Consider the following 23,612-nt stretch of genomic DNA (forward strand, 5'->3'; position numbering starts at 1 on the left):
AAGAGAGCAATAGAGAAAAAGGGAAGAAGTAAAGGGAAGGGGAGAATGTAAAGATTAAAAAATGTAAGAGACACATTAATCAACTGTATTATTTAAAAAGTCCTTAGAGATACATCCACATTTATGGATGCAGTGATATGCTGTCTGGGAGGAGAGAAAGTAGACAGGGGTAAGGATGAGATAAAATTGGTCATGAGCTTTAACATTTTTAAAGATAGGTGGTGGGAACATGGAATTTTTTAGAAATACTATTCTATTTTTGTGTATGTTTAAATTTTTCCAAAATATTTTTTAAAAGATAACTGACTACTGGTCTAAGATATTTGTAAACTGCATTGTAAGGTAGATGAAAATGATGAAGAATATTGATTGCATTATAGAATTACATACAAAATTCACTCAAAGAATTATTCCAATCCAGGGTATACACTACACTTAAGTGTTCTTATTAGTACTCATCCTAAATTTTGAATGCAGAAAGGAAAGTGAAAGTGAAAGTTGCTCAGTCATGTCCAACTCTTTGTGACCCCGTGGACTACACAGTCCATGGAATTCTCCAGGCCAGAATACTGGAGTGGGTAGCCTTTCTCTTCTCCAAAAAAGAAAAGGCTTTGCTGAATTCTGATTCAATATCTGTGCTTCAGCCGTGTCCAACACTTTGAGACTCTATGGACTGAAGCCCGCCAGGCTCCTCTGTCCATGGGATTCTCCAGGCAAGAATACTGGAGTGGATTGCCAAGCCCTCCTCCAGGGGATCTTCCAGACCCAGGGATCGAACCCACGACTCTTATGTCTCCTGCATCGGCAGGCAGGTTCTTTACGACTCTTACGTCTCCTGCACTGGCAGGCAGGTTCTTTACGACTCTTACGTCTCCTGCATCGGCAGGCAGGTTCTTTACCACTAGCGCCACCTTTCCTTTCCCAAAGAGGAAAATCTAATAAATAAAGCATGGAATTTTCGCTTTTTTCCTTAAGTAATTCAAATACACTCTAAAATATCTCTTACAATAACGTTAATGCTTGTATTAACTCTTCTTTTAAGCTATACAAACTCTTCGGTTACATCCAGAGGAAAGAGGTAAAGAGAAATATCTTCTGCTTAAACACACATCCAGAAAATGTAAATTGGAAATAACACTCTAAATGATGCTTTAGATGATAGAGTTCATAATATTAATTGCATTATTATTTTCTCAAAAAGTGACCAATGTGAGGGGAAAAAAAGATGATATCCTTGTTGAAATCTGCATCACCCACCTACCTTATTATCCAGTTTTCTTGCTTCCATTTCAAACAAGACAATTCTGTTATCCTTTATTTCTTCAGCTGAAATCTATGAGTAGACAAGGTAAGTAAAAGAAAGTGTTTTGGGGATTCTGATACAGTCATGAAGTATTGATTTAGTCTGTTATCTAATAGTATACAAAGTCTACACTAACATAGGGTAGTCTAAAATAAGTAACAAAATGGTACCATTAAGAAAGATTTGTCATTATTTCCTTTATGCATGTGAAATAAATATATTTTCAAAATACGCCTAATTTACACATGCAACTTTCTTTTTAATGTTGTTGCCAAAACTGGATCTTCCTTCTTCCGATGGAAAAAATCAAAGCCATGCACAGCACTAGCGAGAGCTCTCCAGAGATGGAGAAGCATGAGTAAGTTATACCTAGAGAACATTACACATTCAAATATCAGCTCCGCATTTTTCATCCAAGGTAACTGAAAGACTTACTCTACTCAAAAACAAATTCCAGGCTGTGATGGTCCCAAAAGCCATAAAGCTAACTACTTGTAATGATCTCTGTTCCCTACATAGAAGTCAACACCCCCAACAGACTGGACATTCTTATGGCACCTAAACTAGAGCAAACTTCTCAGAGAAATGTGTTTGGTAGTTGCAATAATCCTCAAACACGACTCTCTCAGGGAGCCATTCCCGGGCAGAGCTAAAGTAAGACAGCTGTCTCTTCAGACAGCTGTGACTACCCGGACAGCAACTCTAGAACATTTAGAACATTTAAAAGCATGGCACTATATAATTTGAAATCTAAAATAAGATAATACGTATATTCACTTGCCCAGGTCCAGCAATCAGCAAGGAAAAATTTAGGTAAGAGGACAGGTAGCAAAGTGCACACGTGCGCGCGCACACACACACACACATGAAAAAAAACATGGTTAAAAGCTGAGCGGTTCAATGGCCATGTCATACTACAAGATCATTCGGGAATCAAAACCACTATGGAAAGTTTCTGTCATGCCGAGGGGCCTACGTTTGATTTGTTGAGAGCCAAATTGATCCATTCACATTATTACGTAATTTCCTCCTAATCTGGGAATTGATGCTTCCATCAGGAAGAGGCAGGCATTAGCACGATGCGTGTGACTTTCTTTTAGGCACAGCACAGTTTCCATTTCCGATCACTCTAAGGCAAGTCAAGGGTGGGTGGAGGGCAACATTCAGGATCAAACGATAACGCCTGCTGTAGAATCTCTGTCTGATATACACAGTCTCAGCTTGTCCTCTTGTGCTAAGTCTCAGGAGGCAAAAGACTTGTATTTTAAAGGGTCTTATTTTACCGTAATGCTCCCTTTTCCTGCAGGTCTGCCATTTTTAAGCACCAGTGGTCGCGTTAGCTTCTTACTGGAAACAATCTGTTAAAATCGGAAAGTGATACAAAGAGCTATTTCACTTCAACATGTAAACGTTTAAACTAAACAGTTTTCAAAAGACAGTTGAGAATACAGTATAGAAAGTTATTAGAAACGGAAACATTAAGTTCATTCCTTGAAGATTTGGAGATTACAAAATGCATCTGCACCCAAATGGAAAAGACTCCCAAGGAGCCAATCCTGGCGGATAAAATCTCCCCACACCACTAGTTTCTTTATCAACCACTTCAAATTCTTCCTTGTAAAGAAAAAAGAGGGCCAGATTCTCATCACATATACAAATCCCTAAGCTGAAACGAAACCCCTATAGGAAACAGGGGTTACCTGCCAATTTTTCAACTGACACATAACTTCAATGTATGATCCTCATAAGATATCATTTTGATTAGAATAATACAGTAAGCACACATACTCTCACACAAGTATGTTTCTCAAATTTGCTATAATTTTAGATACAGTGATTTTTTTCCAAAAAATAAATACTTCTTTAATTTTCTTTTTGATACAACTATCAAAGTTTTAGAAATCTGACCAGCTCCATGTTGTCCTTGAGACACAGGAAATACAATGATCTCCAAAAAATTCAAGACTAAAAGATAAACTCATAAAAGACAAATCTTAGATGTCACCCACTGAAAAAAAATAACCTCTCCCTCTGAAAGTCCCATAAACATGGTCACTGGCTCTCCTTTGAAGTCAAACCGAGCTGGGAGCACAATGGTGAGCCCACAGACACACCCGTGCTCCGACCCAACCTGTGATATCCTAGAAAGACAGAAAATTAAGCAACTACAATAAAATATGATGAACATTAAGGTAGAAGGAGTGGAGAAGACCACCAAGTGAGCACAGCAGGGTGACCCAAACGACTCTAGGGTGTCAGAGAAGGCTTTGCGAGGGGGCGTTGGGTTCATACCCAAGGCAAAAGGAGGAGCAAGCCAGGAAAAGGGACTGTGCTGGGCTATCAAGGGGTCAAGAGGCATCGGTCATGCAAGTTAGAACGTCAGAGAAGTTGCCGTCACCTTGACACCATTTATGACCTAAACGTAAGAACAACACTGTACTGCAGACAAGCAGCTAGAGTAACGGGACTATTTATTGAAATGGCAAATGGAACATCTTTAACTCATAAGAACTAATATACAGTCTACAAAAAAACCCATGGTCCCTACCCCCATAAAAAGTAAGATAAATTCCATAATGTTTAAGGCAAACACAAGCTCAGTCGCTCAGTCGTGTCCGACGCTTTGTGGCCCCATGGACTGAATCCCTCCAAGCTCCTCTGTCCATGGGATTTTCCAGGCAAGAATACGGGAGTGGCTTGCCACTTCCTACTCCAGGGGATCTTCCCAAGCCAGGGATCAAACCCAAGCCTCTGCACTGGCAGGCAGATTCTTTACCACTAGTGCCACCTGGAAAGCCCAACAATTAAAGAGAATTTATCAAAAACACCTGATGCTTTGGTTCAACTGTAGAAAACACCTGTACCATTCATACTTACTTGTCCAAGGGTGCATTCACATTCTCCCAAGAAGTCATCATCGCTCAGCTCGACAGTTTTGTTGTCGATGTCATAAATCCCAAATTTCAATTTCTGAACCACTTCAAAGTAGTAATCAATAATAAATGTCTTGGAGAATTTGGGGTTCAAGCAATTCTTAATCCTTTCTGTGCGCTCAACCTATATTCACCCCACCAAAACAAAAAAAGCTACCTCAGATGAAAGGTGCATTTGTTTATTATCTTTATATACTAGATGTGACTAAATATTGGCATGATAGCTAAAAGAAGTGTCTATATGTATATGAAATATTTCACAATCAAGGACTAATTTGCCTGAAAAACTGCACTAACAGATGAGATGGCTTTATTTTTTAAATAAACTCTTCATATTGTCAAAAAAGCAATTCAGGCGGCGTTTCAGCTGCAAGTATTTAATATTACCTCATACCACTGTTGACCACTCGTATTCAAAAATAACACACATAGAGGGTCTGACTTTGACCCTATGTCTTTATCCAGAAGATTGTCACAGGAAATATTCAGCTCCACCTTTGTGACGCACTGGGCAGCCATCTCTTGAGCTGTGAGAAAAAGAAAGAAATGAGTAAGCCAGTGAAGCGGTGCCTTTAACAAGCACACGCTTTCCTTGGGATTTCCCTCAAGGTTCAGCGGCTACGACTCTGTGTTCACTTCCATCCGGGGTTTGATCCTGGTCAGGGAACTCAGACCCTGAAAGCTATGTGAAGCAGCCAAAAAAAGAACAAAGAAAAAGGCACATGCATTCTTAATGAAACACCTAAATTCTTAAGACACACAGTCAGAACAGGATAACAGAGTGGACTTGCTGGAATAAGACTGTTGCATGTGTCTCCAGGGGACTCAGATGCCTCATTACCCCGTGCCAATCATACTGCTTCCGCCAGGTTATCTTTCTGGGATAAAACTCATTTTACAGTGTGACAATAAAATGCAGCTTTCAAGATGGCAAATAAGATATACTAATCTTCTTATCATTTCCCTGTACATTTTACCCTTCAGAAAAAGTCCAAGTGTAATCGTGACCTTTCACGGAAAGGCAAACATAGCCTTCTGCTTCACGAGACAGATTAAACCTCAACCTTAATCTTAACTTTGTTTGTTTGACAAAATACTGAGTGAGATACTTGCTGTTTTCAAGGAATTTTGGCTAAGACCCAGACCTGGGGAATAAAAGACCCTCACATACCCCTGCGCCCCTCCCTGCACGTTTTCGAGCAGTGGTCCTCAGGCCTGGCTGCTCTTGGAATCACCCGGGCGCTTACAAAGCCCCTCAGGCTGGTGGCCCACACAAAGAGATGTGCTCTAACTGGTTTAGGGTGCAGCCTGGGCGTTGCTCCTTGGATAATTTCCATGTGCAGACAAGGTCGACAAACTACCATCTACAGAGCACGCTCAGCTGCTTCAGTCGTGTCCAGCTCTTCACGGCACTATGGACTGTAGCCCACCAGGCTCCCCTGTCCATGGGACTTTTCAGGCAAGGATACTGGAGAGGGTTGTCCCTCCTCCTCCAGGGGATCTTCTCGACCCAGGGATCGAACCAGGGTCTCCACTGTCTTTTGCATGACAGTGTGTGTCCGTCGCTCAGTCACGTGTCTGACTCTTTGCAACCCGTGGACTGTAGCCCGCCAAGCTTCTCCATCCATAGGATTCTCCAGGCAAGGATGCTAGGAGTGGCTTGCCATTTCCTTCTCTGGGAGATCTTCCCCACCCGGCGATCGAACCCGGGTCTCCCACATTGCGGGCAGACTTTTTACAGTTTGAGCCACCGGGGAAGCCTAGGTCATTACAGCCTGTGTTACTGGCGGTTTCTTTACTGCTGAGCCACTGGGGAAGCACGACCTACAATGTATCCAGCAAACGAGCATGGCTTCCCTTTCCTCAAGACAACCCGAGAGTTGGCCTCGCGTTCACTCACCCTGCTTGCCCCAACTCCCCATCAGGATACAGAGAGGACCCGGGAGCGGGCAGAGCGGTGGGTGCTGCCCTGAGACGCAGGCGGGGTTGAGGGTGAGCCCTTTCTTCCCTGAACCAGGGGAAAGGGCCTGCAGGTATCAGAAGAGGAAGCGGGCATTGCACTCCCCAGCTGGAAGTCCACCTAGCTGGCAGTCTAAAGCAAAGTGAAGCTTTCGGGTCCTAGCGGTAGAAAAGTACCCCCTCCCTTAGAGCTGCTGGCAACGTCCTTAGAATGTGGAGTGGTTAGTGCCCTTTGCACTCCATTTTGAGCTGAAATTCTGAAAATACAGTAGAATAAATCTACTCATCATCTTGTTACAGTCAAGAGATTTCTGGGCTCTACAAAATGTGTGGTCAAGTCTGAAATAATAAGGATTACTATTACAAGGGGCTTCCTAGGTGGCCCTAATGGTCAAGAATCCACCTGCCAGTGCAGGAGACACAAGAGATGTGGGTTGGATCCCTGGGTCGGGAAGGTCCCCTGGAATAGGAAGTGGCATGAGTGGGTGCTAAGCTGCCTCAGTCATGTCCAGCTCTTTTTGACCCTATGGACTGTAGCCCAAAGGGCTCTTTTGTCCACAGGATTCTCCAGGCAACAATCCTGGAGTGGGTTGCCTTGCCCTCCTCCAGGGGATCATCCTGACCCAGGGATCAAACCCTCTTCTCCTGCGTTGCGGGTGGATTCTTTTACTGCTGAGCCACTGGGGGAGCCCAGTGAAGGTAATCCTTACATGTAAAGTCAGTCTCATAGGAAAGAGACATCACATATCAGAAGAGTGTTATTTTTCCCTTAACAGTGCTCACACAAGAGATACAAAAACAACATGCCAGGCACACCGATTACTGAGCACTATTAAACTGCTGACAGCTGCACTGCTGCACTGTAGCCGGGACACGAGTGTCCCCATTAGCAGTGCTCCTCGCCCCGCCTGAAAAGGACTCTCAACGCAGCACCATTTTTATCTAGAAACCCATTATGACTGAATGCAAATGGGAGAAATTACATAAACACACTGGTCTGAAACATTCTGAATATTTAACATGAAGATGTTATTTTCATTTCCTTTCTAAGTAATTACTGAGCACAGAATAATTTTTATTCAATTATATTAAAATGTTCAGCTTTTTAAAGAGCAATAGGCATTCTTTCATGATGGAAGAAAATGAAGCAACTATTTTGTATCCTTTAGTATGGAAAATAGGAGACGTTCCTGGGACAAGCGGTTGGGCAGAGGAAGCCATGTGACAGAGAAGATAGGAAGGGTCCCCAGGATTAGACAACGGCTTCTCTGATGGTACAGATCGCTTACTGGGGAGTCATCTGGTTTCTAAATGCAAATAACTCCTAGAAAGCATCTCGGTCATTCTCCGAGTCACCCGAACTTTCCTGAATCAACACTATATAACACAGATCAGTCAAAGGAATTGAAAATTAAGGCCTAATATCTTAAGTAGGACCTGAGGTGTGAAATTTAAGGCATATGGTTTTTCCCACGACCTCGCTGAAAATCCTTCAGTCTCGTCTGCTCCCGAGTTTCCATCTTCCCTCGGCAGCAGAGTCCGCCTGCGATAACCCCAAATCTCTCCAAGGTGGAGGCACAGCATCTTCCTTCACCCACAGTCACAACTTCAGGTATTCCGTAGCGCTCCTCTGCCTACTGTAATAGTCTCCTAAGAGTCTTCCCACTGCCATCTTCCCTCAACTCACATCACGATTTTATCAATTCTGATGAAAAAAAATAATAATAATAACCATTACTGGCTGCCCAGGGCATACCCTAGTCCACTCAGCTCTGCCTGGAATTCACAGCTCTGTTTACAGCTGTTGCATCCTACCCAAACAGCTGTTTCTCACGGTCGTGGGTTTGCAGCATGCAAACTGCATGTATATTAGACACACCACAAAGTGTAGCGATTATTATTTTATTAAGTACTCAAGTATTTCCGTTGATTGTCTACGCATTGGTGGCTCATTATTAAATAGTAAGACATAAAGCACCTTTTTCATCCTTGCTTATGAAGAACATCTTGGAATGATAACACAATAACCTCTGGAATTTACACAAAATGAATTTGCCAAAGGAGTTAGCCTTGACTACAGGTAAGTGCTAATTTTCCTAAATCCTCTCGGGAGAGTTTATTTATCTGAGCAGCTGCAACAGTTGCACGGGGACCAGCGACAATAACATGATCTGCCCTAAAGCGATCGGGAGGGAAAAGGCGGGGCCCACCCGCCAGTGCCTTTAGTACACTTCAGTCTTTGGCTACAAAAGGAGGAGCGAGTGAGAGTAGCTCAGCTGGGTCCGACTCTTTGTGACCCCATGGACTGTAGCCCGCCAGGCTCCTCTGTCCATGGCATTCTCCAGGCAAGAATCCTGGAGTGGGTTTCCATTCCCTTCAACAAAATGAGGAGTCTGGCAGTACTAAAATGTCCTCAAAGGTTTCTCCTGGTTCCAGCATCATGACTCACTAACTGATAGCCACAGCGTGTCCTGCACGACCTCCTCTGAAAGGGAACCAACCGGGGCCACCCTGGGGCGGCTGGAAGGCGGCCCAGCAGCATCAGCAGTGCATGCCTAGACAAGGGCTCTCAGACTGCGTGACTCACAACAGCAACGGGGACCCCCTCCAAACAAAGTGGGAAAAGGGTCAGATGGCAGTAAATCCAAGAGCTGCCACCCTACCTGGAAGCCCCAAGTCAAACCAACAGATGTATATACTAAGAGGTTACTATATACCTGCTGCTGCTGCTGCTAAGTCGCTTCAGTTGTGTCCGACTCTGTGCAACCCCACAGACAGAGCCCACCAGGCTCCCCCATCCCTGGGATTCTCCAGGCAAAAACACTGGAGTGTGTTGCCATGTCCTTCTCCAGCTATATACCAATCACTGTGCTAAGGACACGGGGCTGGGGGAGGGGTGCTGCAACAATGGAAGATCTTGGAGCTCATGATAAGCACGCTGGGCACCCAGTCATTCCACACAGGATCCTCCAAGTGCTGTAAATGCAGAGGATGGAGGGATGCAAACAGAAGACAACATAAACCCCTGGCTCTCTCTGTATACAAAGATATCCAAACCGTGGCTCAGACAGAGCAACAGAACACCTCAGAGGTTTTTAATCCTCAAAACTGAGGATGAAAACTATATTCACTATAAAAACATTTGCATTCATACTGTCACTGACTCCCTTTAAGTAGAGAGAGACCGGGGGAGCAGAGAAGGGAAGGACAGTGGGAAAGGAAAGAGTTAACAACTTCATTCATCTGGATAATCTGCGGGTTTGCTTTTTGCAGTTTTCAAAGTGCTTCCAAATAATATATTTTATTCTGTGCTCTCCAAAAAAAATCCTAGTGAACTGGCCAGGACAAGGAGCACTCCTACGTGATAAGAGGTCAATACATCACAGCTGTAACTATAACAGTAAGCCTGCAAATAACTAGATTGCCTCTGAATATGTTGATAATTTTTAGCACATTGTTACGTTTTCAAAACAATGCATAGTATCCATTTTAAAAAATGAATTTATCCAAAAAGGTTAATTACCCTAGATAAACAAGCTAATAAGTAGCAAGGCCAAAGAAAGCACTTAGATTATTCCCCCCTCTTGCCAGAATGCCCTGAGGGCACCGAAGCCTCTAATTAATCATTATTTAATACAGCAGCAATATTCTCTTATTAATTTCCTTATGACCTTTTAGTTAGTGTGTCAAATTAATATTCAGCCCGGCACAACTTAATGAATAGGATCGTACAAAATTACAAGATTAATACTTATACTATAACTATTACTATATTCTGAAACAAATGTAAACAGAATAACAGTAACTTGCCAAAGACTGGGAAGAGCTGAAAGGTTTATATTTACATCACAGCAGTTTCTCTTCAAGACAGCCCATGAGATTGTAAACGACTTCAGGCTAAGAAGGTATTTTCTCTGTAAAGTCCCCACACACGCAGATCTACACAGGGTCCCGGGATCTCAGTGTTCTCAGAGGGCCCTGCTGGACCAGCTTAAGGAGGCAAAACTATCCTCAGAACACGCTGCACTTAACAGCCCAGACTGAGATCAAACACCTCACAGTAAAGAAAAGTACACTGAGTTTGCCCAGTACTCAGAAGATAGGGATGCCCACTTTTTTATTTAATCCTTGCCGTGGGATACTACACATGGGGATAGGGAATGAAGTACAGAAGCATAAAAACAGAGAGAGGGCGAGTGTTCTTTTCAGTGTGCAAAAGGAACCAAGGAGAGCGGGACAGACGGGAAGCACTTCGGTGTCAGTCACCACAGGAGGGCAAGCGCTGCAGTCAGTTTCTCTGGGCCTCGGGCTCTTTCAGTCCGGAAAGCTAAGAGTCAAAGCTAAGAGTCGAGTCAATCACTTTAACTCCTAAGGCTCCTTCCCGTTAATGTTCTATGATCCCAACTTAATGACAGTGAATAAAGCACTTGTTTAGGAACTAGTACTAAAGAAGTACCAGCTTGCTCCTTGGAAGGAAAGTTATGACCAACCTAGACAACATATTAAAAAGCAGAGACATTACTTTGCCAACAAAGGTCCGTCTAGTCAAGGCTATGGTTTCTCCAGTGGTCATGTATGAATGTGAGAGTTGGACTGTAAAGAAAGCTGAGCGCTGATGAATTGATGCTTTTGAACTGTGGTGTTGGGGAAGACTCTTGAGAGTCCCTTGGAGTGCAAGGAGATCCAGCAAGTCCATCCTAAAGGAAATCAGTCCTGAATATTCATTAGAAGGACTGATGTTGAAGCTGAAACTCCAATTCTTTGGCCACCTGATTCAAAGAACTGAGTCATTGGAAAAGACCCTGATGCTTGGAAAAGATTGAAAACAGGAAGAGAAGGGGATGACAGAGGATGAGATGGTTGGATGGCATCACCGACTCAGTGGACAGGGGTTTGGGTAAACTCTGGGAGTTGGTGATGAACAGGGAGGCCTGGCGTGCTGCAGAACATGGAGTCGCAAAGAGACGGACACGACTGAGAGACTGAACTGAACTAAAGGAGCTCCTACTCCTTTAAAAATATTTTTTTTTCTTAATTTTTTTAAAGGGGAACAGAAAATTTTAAGAACCAAGAAGAGAAATAAAAAAGATACAGGTTTCCAAACTCCGTTTCCCACTATTGAAAAAGCTATATCTGAAAAAATATATATATTCAGATACTTGCCCACTGAAGGAGGCACCTTCACTTAAAATTGTTATTCAATTCTCCATCCCAAGATGACTTGAAAAAATAATCCACATCAACAAACAAAACAGAGGGCTCAGTCTATTAGGTACATGCAGCATAGTAAGGAAGTGAATTTTACGACCATCCACAGAATCTCACATTATTAAACTCTCAGTTCATATCATGGCAGGAATGAAGGAATCAGCTTTTGGCCACTGTTTGTTTTTTTATTGAACTTCCAGATTCTTCAATCATCCTAATAAAATCTAAACCAACACTATTGCTGATACTTGGACATGCAGAACTGGGGTCAGCAGAGGTTAATATGAAAGAGTTGTCATTGACCCCTCTTTCTTTAAACTGTTAGTGCAGTTTTACTCTATCCCACCCACCACAAAGTGAGGAATCAATTAAGGCCCCTCCCTTGATTTCTCTAGAAAATTTCTGAGATGCACTGGCCTGAGCTATCATTCAGTTTACTTACCATGTGCTTCAGGTTGTCCTGCTTTACTAATCCCCTGGTTGCTGTACATACATTTTAGAAATGTCACCGGTTATTTTACTTTCAAGCATATCAAATGAACAGTTCACCATAAGTAGTGAGTGAAGTGTTAATAAAAGAAGTAATGATCACATCATATTGCCTCACCTTATGAAACATGCATCTTGGCAAAGTTAGCTACAGAGTATACATACCTTTCCCTATCTCCAGGGGATCTTCCTGATAGTTCAGTTGGTAAAGAACCCACCTGCAATGCAGGAGACCCCGGTTTGATTCCTGGGTCAGGAAGATCCCCTGGAGAAGGGATAGGCTACCCACTCCAGTATTCTTAGGCTTCCCTTGTGGCTCAGCTGGTAAAGAATCTGCCTGCAACGCCAGAGACTTGGGTTTGATCCCTGGGTTGGTAAGATCCCCTGGAGAAGGGAAAGGCTACCCACTCCAGTATTCTGGCCTGAAGAATTCCACGGACTGTATAGTTCATGGGGTCGCAAAGAGTCAGACACAACTGAGCGACTTTCACTTTCACTTATACGTACCTTACCTACTAAGTGAATCATCTTTTACCAAAACACCTTTGATAAAAATCAGAGCTGCATCACCTAGCAGAAAATTCCAGGATGCTCAACCGAAAATTTAAGGTTCCCTGGTGACTCCATTGTAAAGAGTCTGCCTTCCAATGCAGGAGATGTGGGTTTGATCCCTGGGTAGGGAAGATCCCCTGGAGAAGGAAATGACAACCCATTCCAATATTCTTACCTGGAGAATCCATGGACAGAGGAAACTGGTGGGCTACAGTCCAAGGGGTTGCAAAAGAGCCAGACATGACTTAGCAAGTAAAAAGCAACAGAGACTCAGTAAAGCTACTGGCCAAATATTCAGCACTGGTTGGATGTTATATTAAGGCACAGCAACCTACTGGCATTCCTTGGGGTTCTCACTTCCCTCTGAGCATTTTAAGAACTGCCTACCTTCTTCAATCTACCAGAGGCTGGACCAGCCATTAGAAGGTCTCACCCTCTGTGTTACCCAATGATGCCCAATTCTGAAAGCGTGCTTTCTAAAACCTGGCTCCCTTATTTCTCTTCTTAGCTGGGCACATGTACTATTTAACTGGGCAAGACAGGTGTTTTCACATTTTAACACTTCATGCTCCTCTCTCGTTCATGGTGAACAGTGATAATGAAAATTCTTTCCTTTTAGAGCTGCAACAACTAGACTGTAAAACCTTCCTTGGTCCTCAAGGTTTAAAAGTTTGTAATGCTGAGAAAGGACCTGGGATGTTATACATTTCCTGATTTCAAGAATATTCGTTTTCTGGATGCTGAGTGCACACATTTCATCGGTTTTAACATTCTGGCCAACCACTTTATATTTCCCAATCATGAACAGTTTGATAGTACTGTTCATTCACTCCATACTCATTCAACAAATACAGAATGCCTGTGTGTCAGACACTATTCTAAGGGATTAGGCGACAACAATGAACAAAGCAGGCAAATATCCCTACTTTGATGTGATTACACTGTAGGGAGATATATAGTATGCTAGGTGACGGTAAGTGCTAAAGAGAGAAATAAAGCACAGAAGGGGATCAAGAAGTATTGCAGATGGGTGTAATATTTATATATTTTTATCAACTTATTTTGATGACATCATTGAAAAAAAACTTTAAAAATTTTTCCCTTCTTTTTAAAAAAATCCTGACGACTAGGCAGATTGTACACTGTTTTTTTTGTTAAAGGCTTTTAGGGAAGATAAAACCTTAAACTTGGAGTGTGGATGTTAGGTTATATCTAACAAGCAGTGCGTTATGATACTGTGTGATAAAGGTCCTGCTGGTGAAATAACATGCTGGAGAGTTGGAGACTTGGATTACTTCCTAAATGGCTCACTCAAGTGGTATTCTTCCCTTAGACCTGGAATGCAGAGTCTCTAAAGAAACACTTTGTTCTTATAAGGCCATTTACATATTTGCTTTCTGTTGAAATAACTGAAAATGTTAAATCTAACAGTGTTTTTGTCTTAAATAGAGAGTGTCACATATATTTAGGTTGTGTATTTTTATTGCTGTTATTGTTTAGTTGCTAAGTCGTGTCCGACTCCTTGTTGACCTCATGGACTGTACCCGCCAGGCTCCTCTGTCCAGGGGATTTCTCAGGCAAGAGTACTGGAGTGGGTTGCCATTCCTTTACCAGGGGATCTTCCCAATTCAGGGATCAAAGCCACATCTCCTGCATTGCCAGGTGGATTTTTTTTAACCACTGAGCCACCAGGGAAGCCTGCTTTTTTTAAATATAAAATAAGTGAAATACCAAGAAATGGGGGAGGAGGGAGTGACGACAAGTTTCTCCATACAGTCTCAGATATCTATTTTAACATGTCCCATCTATCACCTTAGGGTCTAGAGACACGGTAAGCTAAATGCTAAGGATATTGAGGTAGCCTGGTGACGACACATATTGCAGCCACACTCTTGCTTTGGTAATTTTCACAGGAACCAGACATAATACATCCACTTGGGACATCCAAGTGTACCATCCATTTCAAAATTGAAATACATCCATTTCAGAATTGTTTGCTAAAATGAATATGTAGTAATTTCCTGCTATTTTTATGGGGAAACTGTGTTAGTATGCTAGCCATCTAATTTATATTGGTAAATTTGACTATCACATAGGCTAATTTTAAGGTCTTTTTAAAAACTATGCACACTCATGAGCTGTTATATATTAAAAGAGTAAACAGTCTCTCCAAAAGAATCCCATTTTCTCCTTGTTTCAACTTCTAAATAGATTTTAACCAGAATAACTGGCTGAATTGTAGGTATAATCTTACCTAAATATATATAGTGGTGATCATTTTGTAATGTAATGTATAAAAATATTGAATCACTGGTGCACCTAAAATTAACATAGTACTGTAGATGAATTATACTTCAACTAAATAAATAAAATGTATATATAATGTCTGCCTTTGATCATCATATTAGAAACTCAAATAATGTAGTCAAATTAAATCTATGATACTTTACTTTTAGATGTTAATTTAAACCTTCTTCTCAGCCAATCTTTTACTAAATCTTCTACCAAATATTCTACTTAATTGTCTGGACTTTAACCAATTAGCAATCCTTAAAAGGTAAGAAAGAACAGGAAGGGAAAATATTGGTGGGAAGGAAGCTGGCCTATAGGGTGAAGGTAATAATGGGTAAATTAAAGGAATGGCCAAAGTTGGACTCTTCAACTTGTTGAATAGCACCATTGGAAGTAGTATTAATCCTTGTTGAGAGAGCTACCTGAAAGATCGTGCTTTTGATGTACAAGAGTAGCCAATCACAAATCCTTGAAGTTCAAGTGTTATTGAATCAACTTTCACATCCTACTTTAACTCTCTAGGTTTTGCTGACAGGCATATTTTCCAGTATAGTAAATCACTGGCTAAATAAAGTTTTGAAAAAAGAAACAGAAAAGTAAATTATAATAATAGTAGGAGAAAAAAAATCACAGGAATCACTGGAAAAAAAAAGAGGGCAAGTAAACTGTGTCCAAAGCCACACGAGAACTGACAGGAGCTAGGGTGCGGTATGAGCTGGGTGTCTGGACCCACGCTACAGAGGAAATACTCAGGGCAACAGTGAGAGCCCTGTAAAGAGGCTGTACAAATTTGCAACATTTAGGCTGCCTTAACTTTGAGTGAAAATGAATATCATTGTCTATAAAGTGTCCACAGCTACAGGTAAAATTAGAAGAAGTGTCCAGCCATTTACCAACTCTTAAAAGGCAAAGCTGAGCGCTGAAGAATTGATGCTTTTGAACTGTGGTGTTGGAGAAGACTCTTGAGAGTCCCTTGGACTGCAAGGAGATCCAACCAGTCCATCGTAAAGGAGATCAGTCCTGGGTGTTCATTGGAAGGGCTGATGTTGAAGCTGAAACTCCAGTACTTTGGCCACCTCATGCGAAGAGTTGACTCATTGGAAAAGACTCTAATGCTGGGAGGGATTGGGGGCAGGAGGAGAAGGGGACGACAGAGGATGAGATGGCTGGATGGCATCACTGACTCGATGGACGTGAGTCTGAGTGAACTCCGGGAGTTGGTGATGGACAGGGAGGCCTGGCGTGCTGCAATTCATGGGGTCACAAAGAGTCGGACACAACTGAGCAACTGAACTGAACTGAAGTGAAAAGGCAAAGAGGTGTTTTGTTTTCCCCAACCTGAAATCTCCTGTCTTTCTCCTTTCTTCAGGCGCTCGATCTGGGAGAAGAAATCCTGAAAGGCTGTGCCAGGCCCTGTGGAAACGCGCTCCCCCTCACAGGCGGGAGTCCTCAGCACAGTCCCCTCCCAGACACCTCTCAGAATGTTTTCAGCCCAGAGTGGGATGTTTTTCCAGTTCATCAGCTATAACAAACTGCCTTTTAAAAAACTCTCATGAAAGCAGAAGAGTGGCCCTGGGCCGCACAGATCACTGGCACGCCCATAATCGCCACCATCCGTGCCATCTGTCCTCAGCTTTCCCTTCTGACCCTCTTCTGCCTCCCTCTGCCTCTGCTCTAGGTCCGCATAAGTGCTAGCTGGCAGCACTCAGAGGTGCAGTCTGCCGTCCACAATTAATGACAACAGTGGGATATATGTTGCTATATATAGTTCACCACTATGTGCCAGACACTTGGCTAAGTGTGGTCTAAAAAGATCTTATTCAATCTTCATAACAACCCTATGACATAGGAGGTATTTTATCTCTATTTTACAAGTGCAGAAACAGGCCCTAAAAGGCTAAGCAACCCGCCCAAGGTCATACAGCTAACAAATCTCAAAGAATAGATCTCAAACCTTGGTATCCATCTTATCCCAAAGAGTAATAATATTCTTCGTTGTTGTTCAGTCGCAAAGTCATGTCTGACTCTTTGCGACCCCATGGACTGTAGCCAGCCAGACTCCTCTGTCCATAGGATTTTTCCTGGCAAGAATACTGGAGTGGGTTGCCATTTCCTTTTCCAGGGAATCATTCCAACGCAGAGATCAAACCCTCCTCTCCTGCATTAGCAGGTGGATTCTCTACCATTGAGTCATCAGAAAAGCCCCAATAATGTTTTTTCACATTAGGCCATAAAGCCTGGGTGCAGAAATCATACAGATCTGAATTTCAGTTCTAATGCTACTACCACTTAATCCTTGTGCAATTTGGAAACTTATGCAATCTGAGTTTCCTCGAGTATGAAACGAAATAGCAATACCACTTAAGCTGATGGTTGTGAGCACTCAGTGAACTAACATATAGGAAAGTTGTCTAGCAGGGTTTGTGCCATCCTGTAACCAGTACTCGGTGCACTCAATGCCACTCTTCCTCCTACCTGATTAGCAGTTACAGAGGCAGCCACGGAAAGATAGTACCGAGGATAAACAGAAAGTGTGGATCACCATCACAGGTAACGTCAGTGATAGGTTTGCTCGGTCTCCCAGAGGTTCTGGTAATGCAAAACAAACCTAACCGCACTTCCTCCACGCCCTCGGTGGTAGTGAGCCCAAAACACTAAACCTTAGAAATTCGAAGCTGGAGCCGGAACTGGAGCCGCTAGGATACGCTTTCCCGCAGCCTCCTGCGTTACCCCCATACGGAGTCACTTTTGTCCACCCCACGATCTGGCAGCTCCCCTGGGGTCCCCCGCTACCGAGGCGCGCCCCGCTCCCCCCGGTACTAGCGAAACACAGAGCGGGCCGCGAGTCCGCGTGTCTCCCCGGGCCGCAAGCCCGCCAACCCCGCCGGAGGAGGCCGTGGGTTCCCGGGCACCAGAGGTCAAGCGCAGGCGGCGCCTTGTAGCCCGGAGCTGAGCCCGGAGCTCCGGCTCCCCCGGAAGACTCCGGGCAACTCTGGCCCTGGGTCGGTCGCCGATCGCCCGTCCAGCGGCTGCAGAGGCCCCATGCGCCCGGCCGAGTCCGGGCCGCGCGGAGCCCCGGATGCGCCCGCAGCGCGAGTGCGGCCCGGCCCAGTCGCGCGGATCCCCGGCTCTCCCGACCTGGCTCCTTCTCCTCTCCAGGGGACCGCTGGGTTCCGGGTGCCCCGCCACACCGGGCCCGAAGCAGAGGAGAGTCCGCACTCACGGCTCGGCCACAGGGATGGGAGTCCCTCCGTAAGGACCCGGCAGGCGGACACCGCACAGTCTCCCAGTCGCCGTGAGTCCAAGGAAACCCGGGGGATCGGCCGAAGGGCGGGGCGGGGCGGAGGGGCGGACCGAGGGGCGGGGCAGGGCCAGGGCTGATGGGCGGGGCCCAGTCGAGGGGCGAGGCCTAGGGGCGGGGTGGAGGGGCGGGGCGAGGGGCGGGGATGATTGGCGAAGCGGGGCGGGGCTGAGGGGCAAGGCGAGGCTGGGGCCGGCCGAGGGACGAGGCGGGGATAGGGGCGGGGCCCGGACGAGGGGCAGGGCGGGGCCCGGTTGAGGGGCGGGGTGGGGCGGGGCTGAGACCGGCTCCGCCCACCTCGGCCACTGCCTGCCGGAAACTGGTTTCTTACTGAAAACCCCTAGGAAACTTCAGGCTTTTAAAGTAAGTTATCCGGTACACCAAAATAAATTCCTGAAAATATAAGAATTTACATTTGAGAAAATTTAGACCGCATTGTGAACCAGGAAAGAATCAGGTTCAGCATGAAAGTAGACAAGTGCTAACTCCTACCCTCTGTTACGTTGAGAAAACTCTTGAGAGTCCCTTGGACTGCAAGGAAATCAAGCCAGTCAATCCTAAAGGAAATCAGTCCTGAATATTCATTGGAAGGACTGATGCTGAAGCTGAAACTCCAACACTTTGGCCACCTGATGCAAAGAACTGACTCATTTGAAAAGACCCTGATGCTGGGAAAGATTGAAGGCAGGAGGAGAAGGGGACGATAGGCGATAAGACGGTTGGATGGCATCACCGACTCAATGGACTTGAGTTTGAGTAAACCCCCGGGAGTTGGTGATGGACAGGGAGGTGTGGCATGCTGCAGTCCATGGGGTTGCGAAGAGTTGGGCACAAATGAGCGACTGAACTGAACTGAACCACTGTTAGAGCGCTTTCAATGTGCACACTATCGGAATTATTTGATATTCTTAATTTCATTCAGTCCTCACAGTTTGTGACGTATTTAGTGCCATTATCCCCATTTTGCAAATTAGAAAAATACGAGTAACTTGAGGTTTGATAGCTAAGTAATTGGCCTACTGCCCGAATTCACAGATTCAAAGTAATCTCTAAGCACCCCACCTAACTGTGACTTGATGCTGCCTGAGTTAAAACAAATTATCAGTATTATGGAAAACATTGCTACATTTGACTGCTTGAAATCTGAACTTCCGCCCAAAAAAAACGGGACAAAGATCAATAGGCAAACATGAGAAAAAAATATTTGCTACAAAACTGACTTTCAAAGAAAGGGTTAGTATCTTAAGTATAAATTGCTTTCAAAAAAATAGAAAAATGGGCAAAGGATAATTTTTTTTAATTACGGAAGATATGGGAAAGTAAATGAAGAAATACAGACTTCTAAACCAGGCTTCTCTTTTAATCCAAAAATATGCAAAGTATAATTGTATCAAAGCAAGTGAAGATTCCTTCCTTTACTCAACACCTCCTGGGTCCTTGTTTCGTGCCAAGCATTGTTCTATAGAGATGGGATAAACTAGCAAAAAAACAGAAGCTTCTATTCTAGAGGGAGAACCTATCATTTTGGTTATTAAAAGAACCAAAATGATTTCAGATAACCATAAGTGCTGTGAGAGAAAAATCGAAATGGAGTAGATATTGCTAAAAGAGCTTCCTAAAATGGAGCCAGGAACCCTTGAGGGAGTGAGACATGCACATCTCAGCTCAGGTGGACTCTTAGTAGGAGCATCTAGACCATCTGCCCAAAATCCATGAGACTCAAGATATTTATCTGACCCTAGTAACAGCTCCCCATTAAGAAGAAATATCTTCTTTTCTGCATCAGAATCAGCCATAATTCTCACCAGACAACTTTAACAACCTCGTAGTATCTCCCTTTATAAGCCCCTGGCTCTCTCTCCAGAAGCACTCTTCTGGTTTTTACCCAAGTCCTTGTCTCCCAAATTGCAATTCCTAAGGCCCTTGAGTAAAGCTCATTGTTGCAACCTTGACATGGATTATTGTTCACATTATTGTACTATGCGGAAAATAATACAGAGTAATGTGATAGAAGCTATGGCAAACCTAGACATTGTGTTGAAAAGCAGAGACATTACTCTGCTGACAAAGTTCCATATAGTAAAGGCTCTGGTCTTCCCAACGGTCACGTACAGTTGTGAGAGCTAGACCGTAAAGACAGAATGCCAAATAATGGACGCCTTCAAACTGTGATGCCGGAAAAGACTCATGAGAGTCCCCTGGACAGCAAGGTGATCAAACCAGTCAGTCTTAAGGGAGATCAACCCTGAATATTCATTGGAAGGACTGATGCTGAAGATGAAGCGCCAGTATTTTGGTCACCTGATGTGAAGAGCCGTCTCATTGGAAAAGTCCCTGATGCTGGGAAGAAATTGAGGGCAGGAGGTAAAGAGGGCTTCAGAGGATGAGATGGCTGGATGGCATCACTGATGCAATGGACGTGAACTTGGGCAAACTCCAGGAGATGGTGAGAGACAGGGAGCCCTGGCGTGCTGCAGTCCATGGGGTCACAAAGATTCAGACATGACTGGATGAATGAACAACAACACAATGTGACAGAAAGGGACTTGAGGATAATGAGAGCCTATTCAGACAGAGAAGGCCTCTCTAAGGTTACAGTATTTTATTTAAAGAGCCAGTCATGTGAAGAGGATCTGAAGGCAGAGGAAAGACAGCAGGGGCAAAGGCAAGTCTAGACTTGGCAAACTGCAGGAACAGAAGCAACCTTTGTGGTTGGAACATAGCAGAAAGGAAAGAGAAGTATCTTATTTTGTTTTTACTAAAAGATTGGTAAAAACAACCTTTATGTTTTGGTTTTTATTCTGTTTTAACAGTAAAGTGAAGGTCCTTGGGTTACCTTAATTTTGTTGCAAGTTTCAAAATTTTCAGAATACATAATATCAATACCAACTTTGATGACCTCTGTCTCCACTACCACTGGGAGCAGAGACAATGAAATGGTTTTGTACTTTTAGTGTCCAATAAGCATTCTCTCATCTAAATGGACAGTGCTGTTGCTGATTAACTTATTTATTCTTCTCAAACTATAGTCTTAATTCCATTCTACTTTTGTACTTATTTATGCGCTCTTTTATTCAACATGTATTGAATGATTATTATGTATCAGGCATAACAAGGTTCTAGAAACAAAGAACAAATAGACATGGGACTAAACACCTGCCGGAGATTTAAAGGGATGAAAAGGGATGCTAAAATGAACGAGAAATACAAAAAAAAAAAAAAATATATATATATATATATATATGTATTCTTTTGGTGTTCTTCTACTTCACTTGTTATTCCTTCATATATCCTTTGGTTTTTGGTCCTCCTATTCCCAGTTCTTACACTGGAGTGCCCCAGGGTTTAGATCTTGACTTTCCTTTTTTCTATCTTCATCCAAACGTTTAGCTATCTCATCTAGCCTTACAGCTTTGAAATTCATCTATATTCTTTTTAAAAATTATTTATTTATTATGTATTTTGTGTGCATGGCCTTTCTTTAGTTGCTGCGAGTGGGTGCAACTCTTCATTGTAGAACGTGGGCTTCTCATTGTGGTGACTTCTCTTGTTTCGGAACACACGCTCCAGGGCACATGAGCTTCAGTAGTTGCAGCACTCGGCTCAGTAGCTGAGACTTGCAGGATCTAGAATGAGTGTTTAGTAGCTGTGGCACACGGGCTTAGTTGCTCCCAGGCTTGTGGGGTTGAACCCAAGCTCACTGCATTAGCAGGCATATTCTTAACCACTGGGCCACCAGGGAGGTCCTCCATCTATATTGTGAAGTTTACCAAACTTCCAAATCCTGAAACTCTAGATTCCAGCTTTCTACTTTGGGGGTGTATTAGTTATCTACTACTCCATAACAGATTACTCCAAATTTAGGGGCTTGCAATTAAGTAGTCATTTATTATCCTGCTACTGGGCAGGATATACCCTGAGAAAATCATAACTAAAAAAGATACATGTACTCCAGTGTTCATTGCAGCACTATTTATAATAGTCAGGACATGGAAGCAACCTAAATGTCCATCAATAGATGAATGGGTAAAGAAGATATGATATATACATACAATGAACATTCAGTTCAGTTCAGTTCAGTCGCTCAGTTGTGTCCGACTCTTTGCGAGCAGAATATTACTCAGCCATAAAAAGGAGTGAAATTGAGTCATTTGTAATGATGTGGATGAACCCAGACTCTGTCATACAAAATGAAGTAAGTCGGAAAAAGAAAAACAATATACATGGAATCTAGAAAAATAGTGTTGATGACCCTATTTGCAGGGCAGGAATAGAGATACAGACATGCAGCAAGGACTTCTGGACACAGAGAGGGAAAGGGAGGGTAAAATGAATTGAGAGAGTAGCATTGACATATATATCCTATCATGTGTAAAGCAGATTGTTGTACAGCACAGGGAGCTCAGCTTGGTGCTTTGTGATACCAGGAGGGGTCAGATGGGCAGGAAGGAGTGAGGAAGGTCTGAGCAGGAGAGGATATATGTATTCATTTATCTGATTCCCTTTGTTGTACAGCACAAACTAACACAACATTGTAAAGCAATTATACTCCAATAAAAACTTAAATTCAATGAGATATGACTAAGGAAAGAAAAAAGTTATGACCAAACTAGACAGCATATTTAAAAGCAGAGACATTACTTTGCCAACAAAGGTCCATCTAATCAAAGCTATGGTTTTTTGAGTGGTCATGTATGGATGTGAGAGTTGGACTATAAAGAAAGCTGAGCACCGAAGAATTGATGCTTTTGAACTGTGGTGTTGGAGAAGACTCTTGAGAGTACCTTGGACTGCAAGGAGATCCAACCAGTCCATCCTAAAGGAGATCAGTCCTGGGTGGATGGACTGATGTTGAATATGAAACTTCAATACTTTGGCCACCTGATATGAAGAGCTGACTCATTGGAAAAGACCCTGATGCTAGGAAAGCTTGAGGGAAGGAGGAGAAGGGGACAACAGAAGATGAGATAGTTGGATGGCATCACCGACTCGATGGACATGAGTTTGAGTAAACTCCAGGAGTTGGTGATGGACAGGAAGGCCTGGCATGCTGCAGTCCATGGGGTTGCAAAGAGTCGGACACTACTGAGAGACTGAACTGACTGATGACAAAAATAAAGTTGTCATTTATTATATAAATTCTGTGTCTCAGGAACTTCAGAGTGGCTTAGCTCTGTGGTTCTGGCTCATCATCTCTCATGAGAATTGCAGGCAGGTATTCTTCAGGGTTGCAGCTGTCTTCTGGGGCTGGAGGATCCACTTCCAAGATGGCTTGCTTACATGTAACAGTGGTGCACTTTGCTGGTGGGAGACCTCAGCTTCGTTCCCACCGGCCCCTCTCAATAGGGCTGCTTGAGTATCCTACGGCTCCTGGCTTGCCCCAGAGCAAACAATCTAAAAGACCACAACAAAAGCTCAATGAGTTTTATGATTTAGCCTCAGGAGTCATATACAATCACTTTTGCCATATTCCAGTGGTCAAATAAACCAGTCTATATCTAATTTGAAAATGTAACTCAGATGATCATTATATCTACTACTGTGGGCAGGAATCCCTTAGAAGAAATGGAGTAGC

At 43.4% G+C, this 23,612-nt stretch overlaps 1 protein-coding gene across 2 annotated transcripts in view; it reads right to left on the bottom strand.

Annotated features, from left to right (window-relative positions):
* The window catches only part of CPNE3 (copine 3), a 48,465-nt gene extending 30,385 nt beyond the window's left edge, over window positions 1-18,080 (bottom strand). Inside the window, exons 1-5 of one of the 2 annotated variants that reach the window (XM_027561608.1) lie at window positions 17,875-18,080; window positions 4,624-4,763; window positions 4,181-4,360; window positions 2,587-2,661; window positions 1,262-1,333 (exon numbers count right to left, since the gene is read on the bottom strand). In XM_027561608.1, coding sequence (XP_027417409.1) covers window positions 1,262-1,333; window positions 2,587-2,661; window positions 4,181-4,360; window positions 4,624-4,755 — 459 coding nt within the window. In that variant the 5' untranslated portion in view covers window positions 4,756-4,763; window positions 17,875-18,080. The remainder of the gene's footprint in view (window positions 1-1,261; window positions 1,334-2,586; window positions 2,662-4,180; window positions 4,361-4,623; window positions 4,764-17,874) is intronic. The other variant, XM_027561609.1, reaches the window with a different exon arrangement.
* Window positions 18,081-23,612: the final 5,532 nt, after the last annotated feature.

Source organism: Bos indicus x Bos taurus, chromosome 14 (genome assembly GCF_003369695.1).
Source record: "Bos indicus x Bos taurus breed Angus x Brahman F1 hybrid chromosome 14, Bos_hybrid_MaternalHap_v2.0, whole genome shotgun sequence".
NCBI classification, from domain to species: domain Eukaryota; kingdom Metazoa; phylum Chordata; class Mammalia; order Artiodactyla; family Bovidae; genus Bos; species Bos indicus x Bos taurus.